The sequence below is a fragment of the Catharus ustulatus genome, chromosome 15 (assembly GCF_009819885.2).
Source record: "Catharus ustulatus isolate bCatUst1 chromosome 15, bCatUst1.pri.v2, whole genome shotgun sequence".
NCBI classification, from domain to species: Eukaryota; Metazoa; Chordata; class Aves; order Passeriformes; family Turdidae; genus Catharus; species Catharus ustulatus.
The window spans coordinates 11,036,109-11,055,357 of record NC_046235.1 but is presented as its reverse complement, the minus strand read 5'-3'; the positions used below and the strand labels follow the sequence as shown (position 1 = coordinate 11,055,357).

The window sequence follows — 19,249 nt, the reverse complement described above, 5'->3', positions numbered from 1 at the left end:
CCTCTCAAAACCCAGTTCAGTAAGTGGATCCCTTCCGTCACAATTTTTTAATTGTCTTTGTATGTACCTAAAGACAAATTCAGAAACTGAGATTTTTATAACTGTGCCATTACACTGACATGTTTTCCTTACTGTGTCTTCCTGACTTGAGGAATAAAACTATTTGGCATAATGTATTTGTCATGTGATTTGGGGTGTTGATTCTAAACACAGAATTAGGCCAGTTAAAGTAAAATGATTTTTCATTGTGCTTAGACTAAAACTAATATTTCGGTCTCCATTGATCTTTGTTTTAAAGTTTTGAAGACTACTAACTGCTTCTGGACGTCTGTCAGGTTTTTAGATCAGAGTGATGTCAAACCTCTCAGAAACTGTAGATTACCATTTTCTGGTGATGATTCTTACATATTCCACAATTCCAAGAAGCTCCACAGGCTTTGGAAATCTATGGTTAGCAGGCACTTTTAAGTTAATACAGGGCTGTGAAGCTGCTGCAGTGGTGCTGGTTTGCCCATGCAGGACACTGATTTCAGCTGAGGCTTGGGCTAAGCTTGTGCTACTGAAGCTCTGTGGAGTTATGGGCCAGCCAGGAGAGCAGAGCTCAGCCTGTGGTGCTCAGGCAGGAGAGGAGAGCAGCTCCCAGAGATCCCCCCAGTGATACAGGGGGATGAGGCTGGGCTGGACATGTCTGGTGTCCATCATCTCCCCAGTATGAGAGCTTGGAGGAGTGGGAGCTCTGTGGTGTTGATGTTGGGTTAGGAGCTGAGCCTGGAGGCTGTGCTCCCACAAACATGAGCACAAACTCACCCTTCTGTGCTCTGAAGGAGACTGCACTTGAGATCTGCCCTTCCTTCAGGGTGAGCTCCTGGCTCCCCTAAAGGCAGTGTTAGAACTGGATTTGGCAGAGCTGGGATTTTGGTTCCTGGGGTTTACCAGCTCTCTGCACGGCAATAATCTTGCCAGGGGACAGTTTATCTCTAAGGAAGGCTTTTATTCTTTCATATGATCTACAAAGACATCTGTAATTACTGCTGGTAACTAAGGCAACCCAACTTTATAGTTGATACATGCAGGCAGCAGAACGGTGGGTTATGGGTTTTTAAAATACCTTTCTGTCAGCTGGGCTCTGGGCACGCTCAGGTAGGAGCTGGGCTGTGAGCCCTGGCAGCCTGAGCCCAGCTCTGCTAGGGGGTCCTGGAGAGGAGGAACATGGTGTCAGCAGGGTGGTGATTAGCTGCACTGGCTTAATTGGGGGTCCTCAAATCAGGGTTCATTTGTTCTTCTTGGGGACATCATGAAAGGCCACGCAGGAGGGAGCAGTGGGGTTTGCACTGTCTGAAATTAAGAGCCTCTCTGCTCATTTTAGGGACATCCTGCTGTGTCTGTAAAGAGGATGTTCATCTGGCCCAGGGAAATTAAATCATTTGTCCATTCACTCTGTGCATGGCCTCAAATAGCCCAGGAATAGAACAAATTGCTCCTGGCAGCTGGCTCACGAGTCCTGCTGCTGTAGTAGGACATCAGCTTGGCAAAGGTGGGGGTAATGTCCCTGTGATCATGGGGCTCTGGCATGTCCAGTTGTTCTTGGCTGGTATCTTTGATCAGAGGAGACCCCATTCCTCTTTTGTTTTTGGCCATTAAAATAACAACAGTAACAAATGTAATAATTCTTAGCCTTGTGGGGGAATGAATCTCAGAAAAGGTTGTGAAATATAATGGTTTGGTCTTCTGAGGGGCAGCTTTTGCTTTCTGGCAGGGTGCATTTGCTTGGAGCATTCAGATTCTTGCATTTTTATGTTGCAAATGTGTCAGTAATCTCTGAGAGTATGTGCATGGAGGTGTAAAATATCTCTCCCAGATAAAATCATCCTCTGTGCATTACTGGAACACTATGGTAGCTGAATCAGTCTTAGAGATGAGTTAAAGGCTCTTAGCCATTAATTCTTCAAATCTGTTTTTTCTTAATATGAGTCACTTGGAAAAAACTTTAAATAGCATATCTTGATCTTTTTTGAAACAAGTTTTTAACCAGACAATCTGCAGTATTTTCTTATAGTAAGCTTTTGGCAAATTCTGAAATCTGGCCCTTTTAATTAAGCTGAGGATGTCTCTTAGGATTGTTTTAAAAAAATTATCTTTCCTGCTTTTTAGGAAGAGCTGATTGATCTTTTTCCAAAATCCTGAAGCAAGATTTTTTTTCTTTTAAAATACACTGGCAAACATTGCTGGAGTGAGGCTTTATGAAGGCTTGTTGACCTGACATTTACTTTGGTCTTCAGTGAAACTTGCTGTGTTCTTTGAACTGTATCTTTTGCCAGCAGAAGTTTGAACATCTTTGGTCTCCAGCACTGGGGAGCTAATAAATAAATCTCAGCAGTGTGTTAGTTTTTATTAAAGAGCCCCCTGATTTCTGTGTGCATGGCTTGATTTTGGGTCTGTGCGGAGTTTGTGAGGCTGCCCAGGGCAGTGTCCTGTGGGGATCCAGCTGTGCTGCCTTGGCAGCAATGGGAGTGGCTCTCCCTGATGCTCCCTTTCAGTTTCACTTTCTTTTTAAGATTTTTTCTTTTTTGTTTACTTTGCTTGCTTCCTGTACGTGTTCCAGCTTTGGAGCCTGAAAGCTCCATGAAGTCACTTGCACTTCCAGAGCCTTTTTTTCCCTTCTTGGCTCAATCATGCCACATGTTTAGCTGTTTAAAACGCAAGGATTTATGCTGGGGTGTTGAAAGCTGTGGCCATACTGCACCTGGCCTAAAGTTTCAATGAGGGCTTTTGATAGACACAGCACTGAGACTCAGCTGGACTTGGCCGTGTCCCTGGAGCAAGGAGGATTCCTCACTGGAGTGTGCAGGGATGGGAAAGAGAAAAGTGCCAGCACAGCTCCATGGCCATGGACACCTCTGGCAGTTCATGTGGCACAGAATGAGTTCAGCTTTCTTCAGGGATAGAAAAGCTGTTTGTGTCATTGCCTGGTAGCAGTCCCTTGAATACTGAACGTTTAACACGAGGTATTCTCCTTTCTGATGTTTCTTTTAGTCCAGCCATACTAAGCTAATTAAATGAGAACGGTAACAGAGCCTGGGAAGTTGTCTCCCTCACTGGGACATGTGCTGAGTGATGTTGTACTCAGCCTTGTGGCTTCACTTATCACTGAAAATATTTCACTCACTGAGCAAAGTGAAAGCATTGGACTTGGTTGTTTTTTTGGCATTAACCTTTGTCTCAGGCACAAAGCTGGAGGCTGCTCAGTATGCAGGCATGGATTTCAGCTGTGTGCAGCTTGGCTGCTGCTCAGCCTCTTGCTTCTCGAAGAAGGAGAGTGCAGCCCACCAAAAACTGCTGGGGGCAGAGTGTGGTGTCAAGGGACACAGTGATGGTGACAGCCACTGGTCAGGAGCAGGCAGTGGGGAGGGTGTAATGTTAGCCAGGGCTTCACACTGCCAAGGGGTTGTAAATGATGTGTTTTTCAAAGGGAAAGTCAATGTGTGTAAGTGTGTTTGTATATAGATACATATGTTCATGCATAAACACCTTGACAGAAGCTGGGGTGTTCTGGGAAGGATCCTTCCACACCTCCCTGATCTGTGCCCTTCTTCAGACATCATCTTCTGGTCACCAGAGAGCCAGGATCCTGGCTTGTCCAGACTGCTGGTTTTACCTGATTCAGCCCAACTAAGAAAGGTGGTGGGAAGGAGGGGACAAAGGTGGAGGAGAAAGAGACTGTTCTTTGAAGGAACTGCTCTGAGAAGGTCTCCAGTCAGGCACATGGGGCGATGGAGTTGCCTCCTGAGATCTGCCATTCTCTTGGAGTTGGCTTTGACATGGACAACCCTCCTTGACTTTCTTGTTTGCCTGCCAGGGATTTGCAGAATGAGCCATGGACTGAGCAGAACAAGGGCTTGCCTCAAAGTGCTGCTCCTTTCACAGGTGGGAGCCTTTAGCTCTGAGTGGTTTCACAGGCTGTCAGACCAGGGAGGTAGAGCTATTGACCCGCTGTCGATTGTGTGTAAAGAGCCAATGCTCCCAACAAAGTCATCAGGACACGTATGTGCCTTAGGCACCTGTTGGCCTGGTTAAACACAGCACATAGCTGGGTGCCTCTGGTTTGACATTGCCTCTGTAGCTGGTGGTTCTGGTAGGAAGGTTTAATAATTTATTCCATATGTTTCAGTAGCAATAAATAGACCTATTTCTGAAATGGAAAGTGGCTTCAGTAAAGCTTTGAAAGCTGGGCAGGGAGTTTTAATAGCCCTAAAGAAGATACAAGTCATGTCTTGTGTACTTGCCTTTTTCAGATGGGACATTGAAGGCTAAGCTTTTTTTTTCTCTGTATGAATGTTGAAAAAAATCCATGGTACTCTTGTAGTTCCCAGTGCTGAAGTCTATTTCTATTCAGTGAGGCAATTATGTTCTGGCTTGAATTTCAACTTATACTGCTTTCCTGGCCTGAAGCCTGTAAGACTGGGCTTTGTCCTCAGGTGTTTGGCACTTTTTTCTTTTCTCCCCTACTGTCTGAAATGTGGGCTGAGTTGGCTTTCAACATCCATGCAGAAATAGCTGCATTTTTTGATGCGCTTCATGTGGAGAACCTAAATTGACTAACTGACTTATAACTCCTGCTTAATACCCTGTGCTGCAGTTTTAGGATGCTTGTTTTTTTAAAGTGCCATTGAATCAAACTTTCTACTCCTTTTTTTTGTCCCTGTTTTTAGCATTAAGCAGAGTTCGCGTTCCTCTGAGGCAGCTGAAGATGAAAAGGAGCAGCGTACAGTGACAGTCAATCCCTCTCACATGAGAAAGGCTTTCAAGGTCATGAATGAATTACGGAGGTACATTTTTGACTTACTGGGCACCCTGTCTGGTTTAGCTGAATTGTGCTGATTGAGAGTCGTAGAACATAGTCTGTGCTGTTTTTTTACAGCTAATGGTTGCATGTAGAGGATTAATCAACAAATAGGAAGCTAAAATATGGTCCTTTTGTGGTGGGCTGCTCTCCCTGTTTTCTCAGACCTCTGTCTTCCCAAAAACATTATCTGAGCCATAGCCTTCGTTTATAGATGATAATTCATTTAGTCTTTTCTATTACTTGCAGCAAGTTCAGCTATAAACTATGTTCTTAACTGAGATAAGGGTCTGAAACCCAATAATAGAACGTTACAGACATTAAGACACCTACACATAATTACAGGCCAAAGATTATTAATGTACTGTTCTTAGTCTCTTTAACTAGCAGTGTCACTCAGTCTGGGCTTATCACTCCAAAGTAAGGGGAGAAAGAAAAGGCAAGTACTCAGGAGAATGTCAGTTCTCTTCTTACAAATTGAAAAATCCTGATGTTGGTTAAAAGAGAACACCTTGGTCTTTACACAGCTGTGGGTACAGGAAGAACAGAGGCTGAAAAAATAGCTGTGAACACAGCCTTGAAAACTGCTGTCATCACATCAGCAAGGTGGTGGCAGTGGTTCAGCCTGAGTTGTTTCTTGGTGGCTGTTATCCCACAAACCAGACAGAAGTTCAGTGAGCATTTCTTTGACGAGTTCATTAGACTTATTCACCCTTCTAGTTTTAAAAAGAATTCTTATGGAAAGTATGTGTGTCACACATATGAATGTATGTGCTCCCTAACTGTTGAGGTGATGTGATGAAAGCAAGTGACACCCTTTGCTCTTCTGCACACTCCAAGTAATCAAAAGATGCTGTAATAGCTACTTACTCTCCATGGATTAAGTAGTTCCCTGAAGAAGGATTGGCAATGTTTCCATCCACAGATATCTGACAGTGGTTCTCTGTTGCATAGGAACAAAATGGAAATATCATAACCATCATATGAAGCAGGGTATGCTGTAAATTTTTTTTTTTTTAATTTTTTAACTGGCATCCTTCTGGTCCTTTCTTTGTATTGAAAGCAAAGGATCTGAAACTAAAGGTTTGTGCAGCTATGTTCAGAAATCTGTTATGCTACTATTATTCCTTTGTTAATTGAAGCATAGTGGGAATAACTGGAGATGGACAATATTTCTTAGTGCTTGTGGTTAGGTATCTTGGGCAGTACGGATAAAATATAGAAGGATGAAAGCTGCCATTAAGCGCCTGTATGATGTTTTCATTTCCTGGGTACTCTTTTTTTTTTTTTTTTCTTTGACACCTGTTGCTATTGTGGAATATGTGGTTTTCACATCTCTTGAATGTACACTGAGCTTGAGATCTGTTAAGCTGTCTGCAATCAGTGTTAATTGATGTGTTGAATAATAGTTTCTCCCTTCACATGCATCCAGAAATCTCATTCAGAGGGTCTAGAAAAATCCTGCTAAGCCTTTAACCTATATACTACATAGAATAATGGAATTGTTTAGGTTGAAAAAGACCTCTAAGATCATTGAGTCCAACCCTTAACCCAGCACTGCCAAGGCCACCACTAAATCATGTCCCTAAGTGCCACTTAGATTTTTAGTTTGCAAATGCAGATGAAATCAATTTTATGAGTGGTACTTTAGACTACTATAGCCAAACAGGAATTGAACAGAGCACCTTTTACATAAGCTAAAAGAAATTAGGAAGGTTCCATTAAGAGTCTCTTAAAGAGTTCCCCTCATTCTCCTTCCCTCTTCCAAACTGGAATGGATGTAGAGTACAGACTGTCAGTTCCTACTTTCTTCCTGTTTTCCAACTATAACCCTCCATTTCACAACTGTTTTTTCACATATTTCAATATGTGGAGAAGAAGAGACATAGCTGATCCATTAGAAACTCAGTGTATGTTTATGTGATAAAGCAGTTTCCTGAAGACAAAGTTCAGTGTGGAGATAAGTATTCCCAAAGAGAAGGCAACATCTAGATTTGCAACCACTGATCCTTTTTCGGCCTGACATTTGGAAAGAACACCCTTAGTTTGCATTTGTATGCTTAAGCATCTTAAACCAACTTATTGGGAGGCTGAGCACTTCTTGCTGTCGGCATCTGCGAAGCTCTGTGCAAACATTAACTAATGAATCCTCAAAGGACGTACGTGGGGCAAGTAGAAAAGGTCACTTGTTAATGAAGTGACTTTTCCAAAGCTCTACAATGAGTCAGTGGGGGAGCTTAGAAGGTTTTTTTTTTCATAGTTTCTGTCTGGAACCCTGTTCTTTATCCCAGTGACTCTTAATCCCAGACTAATTCATGAGGTAAATGAAGTCCTCAGGCCCATGGATAAACTCCAGTGATTGATACCTCCTCTCTGGCAGATGGCTGAGGCAGCCTCTGCACTTAGCATTGCTAGGACATATTTTGATGGCCACTTTGTTTAGTGACAAGTATGGAAGGAAGTGCAGAAATCACTTCATTTTCCACTCCACCTTTTCCCTGTGGAAAGACAAAAGTGGTGCTGGTGTTTCCTTGTTTGGGTATCTCTTGTCTTACAGATCTATTAGAGCCTGGCCCCAGGTAATGCCCAAATCTTTAAGCTCTTCTGCACCTTCTCCAAGCCCTGCTTGTTTGAGAGGTGAAGGAGCTGCTTACCCTTTGTTCTTTGGGCAGCATGTATGCCTTGTTTGGCTTCCACATTTATATTCCCTGGGCAAAGCAGAACCACAGTCAGGGCTGCAGCCTCAGGAGGATTCAGGCTTTGCTTTGTAGGCAAACAGTGATAGGAGCTGGTACTGAAGGACCTTCCCTGGGATTTGGCAGAAGCTCAGGTGCTGTGTCTGTAATGGTGGGTGTTCCACTTTTTCAGACTGTAGTGATGTTAGTTTTGCCTGAGGGGGGATTCTGAAATGATCTTTGTCTTTTCTGGTTTTCCCAGCAAGCGGCTCCTGTGTGATGTGGTGATTGTGGCTGAAACCGTGGAGATGGAAGCTCACCGGGTGGTGCTGGCAGCCTGCAGCCCTTATTTTTGTGCCATGTTTACAGGTACTGCTTTTGACACCAGACAGTGTTTGGGCTGAACTGGCCATTGCAGTCCCCAGCCCTCAGGCTGTGTCTCTGTCAGGAGCTGCAGCACAGGCAGGAGGTTTCCTTGAGAGAGAAGGGCTACAGATGGGTCTGCAGTTTGCTGTACTTGATGGATGATGCTGGTCATCCTTGATTGATTGCTGTGGGGTGGTTTTATGGCTGTGGGGTGAGCAGATACCATGTGGGGCACTGTGAGGTTACTCTGGGGTTTGGCTCACTGGTTTATGGGTTAGGTTTTTTTCCCCTAACAAGACCTTGGATCATGAAAACATTATCATCCAGCAAGTGTTCAGTGCCCTAAATGTTCATGGTGCACATCAAAGAAGCTGCTGGCACAGGAGTTGTAGTTTCAAGGCTCAGTCCTGCCGATACTGATTTGGCAGCCACAGATGCTTAATCTCCCATGGCACTTTTTTCTGCTGCCTGAAATAACACTGTTGTTCTCTTGATCCCAGTGTGTTTTAGCAGCCCAGCTTTTTTTAACAGGGTGAGTTGCTGCAGTCCAGTGTGTTTTGGTAATGACAGAAAGGAAGAAGAGGACAAAATTCCTGCTCTGATCACCTGATCCCTGGAGCAGGTGCCCTTCAAAGGCTGTGCCCAGATGGGTCAGCAAAAGAACCCCAAAGAAAGCTATGGCAATCCTGAAGGAGGGGAGTGAGCACCTTAAGTCAGTCTGGTAAAATTAGTGTGGTCAGAAACTCAGCTTCCTTCCTTTTCGTTGCTCTCATTTCAGGATAGGAACTGACAAATACAAAGAAAATGATTGTACACCCCAGGGAATGGTTGTTACTGTCCTTGAGCTCTGACATAAATGAGGTTCAGGGGTTTTTTCCCTGTTTCATGTTCATTTGCTTGTGGTCTGGCCTTGTTTCTTCCTTTTAAAAGCCTTGAGATTAGACCAAATTTAATTCATTTTGCTGGAAGCACAATGCAGCATTTCTCAGGAAAGAGCTTGTTGTTAGTGAAGCTTTTTTCCCTTCTGTAATGGAGGTGGGGAGAAAACCTCAGGTGTAAAATGTGAGGCAAGATGTGCCACTCCTCGTGGTGGCTTTATCAGTGTGGTGAGCTAAGGTGGAGAGCATTAATGTTTTCTGGGGGTGCACCTGAAGCTGGTACTGGCTGCAGTGATGAGGCAGAGGAGCAAACACTGCTCAGAAGCAGCTGAGAGTGAGCTCATCTCAAGCACAACTTGTGATGCTTGCTCCTGATGAGGAGTTGAATAAAGAAAAACTCTTGGAAAAACCCTCTGATCCTTAGAGGTCATCTGAGTGGGAAGGTGGTGGTGCAGGGCTGCTCATGTTTCCATGCAGGAATTCTCTGGGCTGTGTAATCCCTCACTCTGTGAGTTAAACAGTAATCAGCTAACCCGTCATGTGGCTGGCTCTGGAGCTCCCCTGGGCTGGGTGACAGCCTGGGCAGCCGCCTGTCCCCTCCCCCTGACAAGTCCCCGGGGGCAGAGGGTCAGGCAAAGACCAGCTCTCCCTTTGCTTTCAGTCCAGCCATCCCCAAATTCCTAAGGTCTGGATCTCTCTTGTGAAGACAGTGTGTGCTTTCCTTCCAGTTCATGGGGCTTCACTGCCTGCAAGGGGACAGTTTAAAATCACAGCTTCAGCACCGGTTGTTGTAACTTGGTTTTTTTGCACTGCACAGCAGTGATGGAGCCAAGGGCTCGGGCTCAGTTGCACTGGGAATTTGGGTCCAGAAGGGAGAATTTGAAGCTGCAACAGAAAATTTGTGATGAAAAAAAAATTTCTCCACCAAGGGAAAGAGTAAAAACTCCCCCAACCCCCAACATTATCCACCCCAAATTTTACCCCATACCCATGGGGTATTTGCAGGAGCTGCTTGTGCACACTGAATTCCCACTGAAGGGGTGCCCCAGCAGTGCTGGCAGCCAGGAGTGAGCAGTGAGTGATCAGTGGGGAGCTGTGAACAGTGGGAACCACCCTGACACACACAGTTCATCCACTCTCACCTGCTGCTTGCTCTGCAGGCTCTGTCACTGTCAGCTGGGCCTGACTTTGGAGCCATGAGTGACCTTGTGATGATCTTGGGGTCTTTCCTGAGCCATGGTGTATCCTCTGGTTAGCCATTCCTCTTTGAAGTATTCCTGGAAAGCCTGAAAATGGGTAGGCACATTTTCCATTTGTATCTTCCACTGCTGAAGGAGAGATGGGACTGGCACATCCTGAGTGTCCCTTTCCCTTCTGGCTTTCTAGAGCATTTTGGATGCTGGTCCTTGTTGGCACTATTCTCTGGGGATGATTTGGGACAGTAATTTCTGTCAATTTAGAAGAAAACACAGTCATTTCAGAAAGGGTAACAGATACTTCAGTGACACTGCTAGGACTGCTCCTGTCAGATACCTTAGGAATTTGGGAAGTGCTGAAGGAGGAAGCAGAAACCTCCTTTGCAGGTCTTATGTGCTGCTTCAAAGCACTCACCCCATGTGTGAGAGGCTGTGGTTTTGTTATCCAATGCACTCATATTCTCCCTCAGCACATCTGTGCCTTAGGAAACAGCCAAAGCTGTGGCTGTGCACTGGGAAATGCAATGTGTAGGAGGCAGGGCAGGGTGCTGTGCTGGGTAGACACAGCACCGTGGGCTGCTGCAGTTTTGAGTGTAGTTTATCTTGTGACAAAACAGAGCTCTGCTCTCATCCTGATGAGCAGAGGGGAGCAGAAAAGGCACTGCTGGGGGTTGAGTGTGGTGCAGGCAAGGAACTCCTCCATGAGGGGCTGATGTCTGCAAAGTCTGTCCCCTACAGGGGTCTGCCCAGAGCCACCCTGCCTGTTTTGCTCTCTCACACCTCATCCCTTGTGTCTGCCTGGCTGCAGAGGTGCAGGGACGGGCTCTGTGCACTGCCTCATTGAGGCAGCCCTTTCTCACACAGCCCTTACATATGAGAGATGTTAGTGGTTTGAGTTATGCTGTGACTGAGGTATCAGGTGGGGCTGGAGTCTTATGACTTATGAAAGACACCCTAGGAGCTGTGTTTTGTGGGATTTAAGGAGTAGGGGTTTTGTTCTGAAGAGATGTGAGGTCAGATGAGATGAGATGAGATGCCCTCAGTGATCCAGCACTCAGCTACCCACAGTGCTGCTCCAGAGGCTTGCCCTGGCTCTGTGCTTGGAGGAAGGGACAGCCTGTTGCCTGCTCCTGGTCTGCACCAACCCCTGCCTTGGTTCACTTGGGGTGTCTCCAGGTTCTTCCCCATTCCACAGCCCTGGAGACTTGTCCACCCCATGGCGAGTGGAGTGGCTCGATCACCAGACGCTGTCTGCCCATGGACAAGGCACACAGGACTCCCCTGCAGGGGTGCCTGGGCTGGTGCTGGAGCAGAGGCACTGGGGGCTGTTAGTATGCAGGGCTGGCAGCTTGCTGGTGGGTGGGCAAGCCCACACAGCTTTTATTTTTGCTGCTTGTGTCACATGGGTGCCATGACGACTGATGATGTTATCAGATTGGTCCCTCCATGCTATTTCTGCATCAATCTCTGGGTGTGTGTGGCTGTGCCCCTTCCTGCACCCAGGGTCCTGCAGGGCTTGGGCTCCACTTGCCCTCTCCATGCAGGAGGTGCCAATGGAGCCCAGGGCTGATGGGGACTGCTCTGTCCTCCACCTTTTCATCTCTGGAGTTGTTTGGGGTTTTTGGGCGGGAGGAAGTGTGTGAAGAAGACATTTTGTCAGTTAAAAGGTCCTACCTGCTTTGAAGGCCTCCCAAATGTAGGTCATTTATCTCTTTGTACTGGTACATTTGTATTCATGAGCTTCCCTGAATAACATTTTATTATTCAATTTTAAAAATTGAATTTGGGGCAAATATTATTTTAGTTCTTGGGACGTTGTTGACTGTTCTAACACTCATGGTCCCATCCCACTCCTATTATTTGCCTTCCTATTCACATCAGGAAAGTCAGCAAAGTTCAATTAGCAGGATACAGGTTTTGCTCAAGCTTGGGCCCTCTTTAGCATCTGACTCTGTGCTGTGCACTTACTGTGCCCTGCCACATCTTGTGGAATGCTGCACGGAGATGTAGGCTGTAATTACTTCTATAGGCTGCAGGAAATATTTTTCCACTTAATCCCACAGCAGTACTGAGTCACCAGATTTCTGAGAGTAGCAATTATTCATGCCCAGGTTTAAGAATTGACATTTCTTCATGCTCTCCTTTGTTTAGCTTTGTTTTTCCACCTATCATTTTTTTTCTGCTTGGGAGTTTGTTCTTTCTTTTCTGTGGAGGTCCTGGTGATTAAATCCTGGGTGAGGTCACCATGTGTGGAGATGCTGGAAGGGCCATGGGGAGTCCTTTCTCCTCCCCACTGCATGTTTTTGTTCCTCCTGTTTCATGGGGGGTGTGGAGGTGTGCATAAAGCTCTGGGTCAGGAATAGGCTACACACAGCTATGGGGCTTTACTTGTATATTCAGGGAGAAAATTACTGCTCTAGTTCCATGTGCCTTTGAATTATGGATTTGGAGATGGGATACAGTTTGGATTCAAAGGTGTGAGGCTGGGAAGGTGAGAGATGAGAACTGCATCTTTCTGTGTGCATGCTTTGCACAAGGTATAAGTGATGGATGGGTTACAGCAGGGTAATTTAGGAGGGAAGCTTTCTGCATGCTGGGTGTAACTGCTGGCCTGTGTGCCTGGTTTCCTGAGCAGGTTTCAGCTTCTTTCTGAAGAAAGAGAATAACACTGCATTGCTTTTAATGTAGGGTATACCACAAAATACCCTAATGTAGCTGTTGCAACACACTCATTCTATCCATATGTATATATATTTTAAAAACATTAAATATATTTAAAATAAATATTTATAAAAATATATTTCTCAAAGGTCTTTGTATGACACATCCACAGTCACTTTGAGTCTGTCCCTGTACTGAGACATGGTTGAGGGACACACTGGAGGTTTATTTTTAGCTCTTATATTTGTTTGGTGAACCATGGCAGGTTCTTTTCTGCCAAGAAATTGAATTTGTTGCATTTATTGATTTATGTTGTTTTACTCTAGTGTCCTCAATCTTGAGTTGGTTTTTAGGTGGCATTAGGAGGCTTCTGGGGATCTCACTGGTGGTTCTTCAGTCGTGAGGGATAGTGCCAGGCGGTCTTGTAGTCAGACACCAGGAGAATGCGCTGGATGCGTGGGGAGCAAGGTCCTGCAGAGCAAACTGTGACTGTCCTTTTGAAATGAATTTCAGGAGACATGTCTGAAAGCAAGGCCAAGAAGATTGAGATCAAAGACGTTGATGGGCAGACCCTGAGGAAGCTGATTGATTACATCTACACCGCTGAGATCGAGGTCACGGAGGAGAACGTGCAGGTAGGGCTGGTTCAGCAGCTCCTGTGGAGAACCCAGTGAAGAGCTTGAAACTCAAAGGCACAGGTTCTTCAGGGGTGAGGGATCTCCTCAGGCTGCAGAAAGTAAAAGGTTGAGCTTGAAAAGAGCTGCTTCCAGCCTCTGTTTAGTCTTGAGGCACTTTAGTGCTTTCCCCACACTTAAGTCATGTTGCATTTAGCTTTTCTGTGGAGCTCCTAAAACAAGAGCAGGCATTTGCCTTCCAAGAAGCTGTGCTGACTTGTGGGTCAGTCTGTCGAAGGTCAGAATAGACTCAAACATGCAGTGAGTCAAATGTTTTAAGGCCATGGCAGAGGAATGTGGCTGTTAGTTTTTAAATTCTGGGTAGTTTGAGTTGTTTCATAGAGCTTTGAATGGAATACATTGCTCAAATGAGGACATTCTTCCTTTTTTTGTGTGTGTGTGCACTCTGTCTTGAATTTCTGAGGTAAATATTTGTTCAAAAGTGGAAAGAGTAATTGAAAGGTAGTCTTCAAATAAAGCAGGGTCATCAGGAGGAGAGTGTTTTGCAGTGTCACGTGGCTGTGGCTGCTGGTAAAGCTCTTTCTTTGACTCTGCTTGTATTTGTGGTAAGAAAAAGGCTCTGCACTTAGCCACTGATGTCTGCAAGGGATGCTGAGAGTTTGTGTGGACATGTTTTTCAGTTGGTCTCTGTTTTTGTTTGCAAGTGGCAGCTTGAGCCTGTTGTCTTCCTCGCTTTGACTTGGACATTGCCAGGGGAGCAAGTCTGTGTCAGTGATGCTGGAGGCAGTTTTGTTGACCTAATTAACACAGCAAAATTAGACTGGTTCTGCTTGAAACGAGGTTCTTGCTGTGAGCTCTTCTGCTCTGATCCCTCAGGCAGAGTGCAGGTTCTTGCTGACCTGTTTCTTCTCCCACAGGAGCTTGGACAAACCCCTGAGACAGGTCCTCTTGGCAGCCCAGCCCTTTGCCATCCTTCACGGCCTAAATCTGTGGGGGCCTTTTCTTGCCCCTTTGCTGTCTGCTTTTACAAATGTGGCTGTTTGGTGTGCTCTCAGCCTGGCTATTGTCACCCAGTAGGAGTGTGGAAGTGCCCTGCAGTGGGGCTGAGAACCATCAGTGAGACCTTCAAGGTGTCACTGTGGCAAAGGAGCTGAGACTCAAACCCAGCTGTGGATGGCTTGGCCTGGCTGTGACCCTCATCAGGGTCATCAGCAGCTGACATCACTCAGTGGGGCTGGGGTGGAGCTCCTTGCACCTCTGGGATCTCCCATTGCTGGAGGAGAAATTACATTCACATGCCCTCAGCTGGTCCCCGTTTCTGTGGGGAAAATGGAGGTGATACCCACATGCTTTGTGAAAGGTGTGCTTTCCTTCCAGGCTGCTGGGCCTTGGGTGCTCCTGAAGCTCCTGCTTGGCACAAGGGATGTGCAGAACTTGGGATCCCATCTGCTGAGTCTGCCTTGGATGGGGCTTGGGCACTCCATTCCCAGGGAGTGTTTTGGTGCTCCAGCTGCCCCTGGGGTAAGCAGTGCTGGGGGAGCTGCAGCAGGCTCTGTCCAGCCCACAAGGTCTGGGCCTTTCCTGAGCAGCTAGACAGCCATCTCTTTGGTAAAACATAGCCAAAACCTGCCTTCTGTGGCCCAGGGATTACAGGGAGTTAAAGGAGATGCCTGGCTACATTTTGGCTTTCATGTCTCAGGCAGTAAGATAAAAAAATGTAAGTTTTGAATACTAAGTGTTTCTTCCCAATCTAGTAAAGCAGGTCCTTTTACTGCAGCATTCATTTCAATATCCACTCTGTGATTAACTCTTCAGGCAAGAGATAAATTAATTCATAGAAGCTAAGAAATGAAGTTGATCTACTGCAAGATTAACTGACTAGCTTAAATTTTATTACGTGTTTAAAGTGTTCATGCTGAAAATGTTTTGTGGAAAAAATATAATTGTCTCATAAAACCAAGAGAAAGAGAAATTTCCATCCTGTCTCTGGGTGTTATACTCTGAACAAAATGCCATAAACAGGTTAATATTCACCTTCAGCTGCAAGAAGAAAAGGTTACAGAAGTGAATATTCTGTGATTTGTTGGAAAGTTTCACATGAACTGAAGGCTAAAAACAACAAAAATTCAGCTCCTCGTAGTCTCTTGTCTGAACTAGCAGTGTCAGTGTTAGAAAGAAGTGAGCAGGTTTGGTCCCTTGCGTCACCACATCCTCCTGCTGCACAGCTTTGGGTCATCCCTCCCTCCCTCCATCTGGAAGGACACCTCAGTAGTGCCTGTCTGCTGTTTCAGCAGTGTTTCTTTGCAGCCCTTTCTCTTTTCCCAGCAGGAATCTCCTATTTCCTTGTCACATGTTCTGATTCTCTAGCTGGGCAAGGGGCTTTTTTAAAGGAGTTCCTGAGATTTTCTCAGTTGCTGTAAAAAGCAATTTGTGGATACAGGTGCCAGGTAATGTCATTGTAGAAATGATGAAAAGGAAAAAAGAAGTTGCTCAATGGCATTAACTGGGTAGATAAAGCCAAGGTATCAAAACTTGTGAATAAATGAAAAGACACTATTTTGTCAGTGAGAAAAGTAAGATGAGAGCAGGATAGAAATTAGAAAAGGATGAACAGGAAGGATACAGTGGAATGCAGGATAAATGTTCCTAAGTGTATTTGAATGCTGAGCAGTGCCCATCCCTTCACAACAAGAAGCTTTTTAACATTTTAACAACTTCTTTTGTTGTTTCTTTTCTAATAGAAACCTGTTTTGTTTGTTTGCGGTTTTTTTGTTGTTGTTCTTGTTTGGTTGGGTTTTTTTGTTTGTTTGTTTTGGTTTTTTTTTCTTTTATAGGCTTGGTATGGGCTCAGGAAGTGAGACACTTTTTCTAAGCACGTATTTCTGTAGCTGATTGTTCAGTGAAATGACACAGTGTCTTTTGTTTTGGTTTTTTTTTATGTAAGGGAAGATGTGTGTACAAGGGGCCAAGCCTGTACGGTCAGTTCCAGTCATCTCCTATGTAGTGAGTTCCTGGAGGTGTTTATCCACTTCCTTCTCAAGATTATGTCCCAAATGTGCAGGCAGAGGGGATTTTCAGCTCATCCTCAGCCTGTGTGAGGTAATACTCTCTTCTAACCCTGCTGGGGTACATGGGTGAGAATTACCCAAACAAATGCAATCATGCTTTATCTATTGGAACTTCATGCTTAGAGTGGGATTTCAGGGCAGTGTAGATTCAGCAGTAGGAGGGCTCAGAGATGATGCATGACAGAGAAGTTTTACCTTTGAACATGTATTTGGGATTAAACCTCCCACTTGTTTGGAAGGTCTGGAGCAGAGACAGAATTTGTGTCTTTATTGCAGTAGTGTTGTAGTTTCAGGAAAATCCACCCTGGGATTTCTACACCTTCTGCCTTCTGTTCCTCCTCTGTTGCAACCCACGTCAAGGTTGGTTGTAAGTTTTGATATGCATGATATAAAGACCTCATTCATTTGAAAGTGGAGCTTGATACATTTATTTAGAAGGAAGTCATGTCATGCAGTTTCTGTAAAAGGAAGGAAATCTAAAGTGTCTTGGAGAAACTTCACAGATGCTCATGTTCTTGGGTTGATTCAATGGAAATCATAAACACACATCAGAGCACGGGGTCTGCTGCTCCCTACATGTGTGGGGTAGCTGGTGCTTTTAACATATGAATTACCTGAATTTTTCAATTAGGCCTTGATTTTGCAGCTGAAGTGGCTGCATTGCTGCCTGCTTTCCAACTTCCATATCGAACCTGCCAGCTCAGTGATGGAGAAGCTCTGCGTGGTGTCCTTGGGCAGAGCTGAATGAAGAGATTTGGGAGCCAGCCCCTCCCTGTCCTAGGCAGTCCTGGGAAAACACCTCTGGCTCTAGACAGTGAATACAGTCCTGCCTTAGTGTGTCCCAACCAGCCTTACCTATGACACTTCATTACTGGCAGGCAGCCTGAGAGCTGCCCTCCCAATTAAGAAAGTCATTATCATTCAGGTTGTAATGATTCCCTGAAAAAGTCCTGATTAACCTGATTTCTCAATTAAGTTGTTAGGAATAATGTACCAGAGATCACGTGTGTGAGGTGTCCTTGTGTACTGCCACAGTTTGAGATATGGTTCATGTACAGAGAACAAAATCTGAAATCAGCTGTCTGGAGGAAGTAGATGTTGAACCTGTCAGTTTTGGAGGCATAGTAATTGTCATAAAAAATGTCTCAAGAAAAGAGGAGAAAAGCTTTGCTAAGAGCTGCAATATTTCTGTTTCAGAAGTGCTTCTGCACCTCAGCATTCCCTTTGTACTTAGGAGTTCTCAGCAAGGAAAGAGAGCTCTCTGTCAAGTGCAGTTTTATGATGATAAAGGGTTTATAAATGGGTCAGTCCATCTCTCTTCCCCCTGTTCTGTCCAAAAGCTGCAGCTATAGTAGGTGCAAGCCCAGGGTGAGGCAGAACACCTTTCAACAATAAATTAGGGCTGAGTCCCTCCCTGGAGCCAAAGCTCCTTGCCATGCATCTCCCTGGGGTGAAGGGGTCCCTGGCTCCTCTGGGTTGGGGGCCCTTCCTTAAACCTATAGGAAGTCTTTTAAATTGGCTTGGCCTAATAGGAAACTGAGGAGAAACTTGAGGATGTGATACCAGAGCACTGTGTTGTGCCTGATGCATGTGTCCACTTTTTTATTTCACTGTTTGACCAAGGGATAGTGTGTGTCTGAAGTTGGAGAAGGTAGCTCAGAAGGCAAGTTGCAGTTGTTCCCCCGTTTTCTCTCTCATCACTCCATCCTTTGTCTGTCTCCTGCTCCTGATAAGGTTTTTTGACTCCCTAATGCTGTCACACCTTTCTCTGTCTGGGCCATTTCACCTCAGATGGAGCATTTAAGTGGAAGTACTGTTGTTCAGCCCATGTGCTGCCTGGGAGCAGCTGGGGTGTAATAAAGCCTCACTGCCACCCTTGCACTCAAAGGCCACATTACACTAATGTAGTTTTATCTCCACTGTTTGTGCTGTTTAGAGCAGCTTGTTTAAAACTGAGTACTTTACCTGCCTTGCAAACACAAAATCCCTTTGTTTTTCTGATCATGGGTTCCTGTGGGTGGGTGCCTGGGAGCTGACTCCCTGTTTGGGCAGATGTGCAGTCCCAGCTGTGGCCCTGGATGTGCAGCTGAGGCTTACAGCCAGTACTTTTATATGGCTTCCAATTTGACCAAATTGTCAAAGCTGCTTATAAGCTTTAATACATCCCCAGCCTCGGGGAAATGCTCCTTTCCCAGTTTTGCAGAGCAGGAATGATGTAAGTTAACTTTTGGCCAAGGCTACCTGTAAGTAGCCTCTGTCACAGTAGGGAATCAACCCCAGCCTCTGCAGTTCAGCATTAATGAATGAACCTTATATATACAGAGCACTTTTGGTTGAAAGATGTTTCTAGTTTAGAGACATCAAAGGTCTATGGAAGTAATTGCACAGGCAGTGTTGTGTGAAGCTTGAAATTTGTATGGAGTCTGCAGAGCACAGCTAGTGAGCTAGATGTTATATGTATTTATATCTCTAGATACACACCCCAAAGATGATGTTCTGGACATAAATTAGGCAAAGCAGTCTCAGTAGTAATAGCAGATAATTTTGACATAGTTTCAAAAAGTGAGTGGGTTTTGATCTGGAGGCAGATCTGGTAGAGAAGCCAGCTCTTGCTAAATCGTTCACGGCTATTGGAGTTGAAATATTAAGAGTCAGATCCAGACCCATGTGAGTAACTTGCCTGGATATTAATGGGGCTGCAGTTTGGTCCTGCTGCATGTTTAGGCAGGGCATTTCCTCTTGTTATTTCTAAAGGAAACAGACTTTGTTCTCACGGAAATCCTTTGCTTGCTTTTCACCTTCCCTGGCAAAAACCAGATGAGTGTTGAGATGTTAACTGGGAAATAAGAAAGAGAAAATCCCCTCATCTCTTGATAGGCTTTTTATATCCTATTTCTGAGAAATGTTGTATGATAATATCCCTTTCCTGA

At 45.1% G+C, this 19,249-nt stretch overlaps 1 protein-coding gene across 1 annotated transcript in view; it reads left to right on the top strand.

Moving 5' to 3' along the window:
- The window catches only part of KLHL3 (kelch like family member 3), a 48,205-nt gene that overhangs the window by 2,877 nt on the left and 26,079 nt on the right, over positions 1-19,249 (top strand). Inside the window, exons 2-4 of the mRNA XM_033072829.1 lie at positions 4,710-4,826; positions 7,778-7,884; positions 13,130-13,251. Of these exons, the coding sequence (XP_032928720.1) occupies positions 4,710-4,826; positions 7,778-7,884; positions 13,130-13,251 (346 nt within the window). The remainder of the gene's footprint in view (positions 1-4,709; positions 4,827-7,777; positions 7,885-13,129; positions 13,252-19,249) is intronic.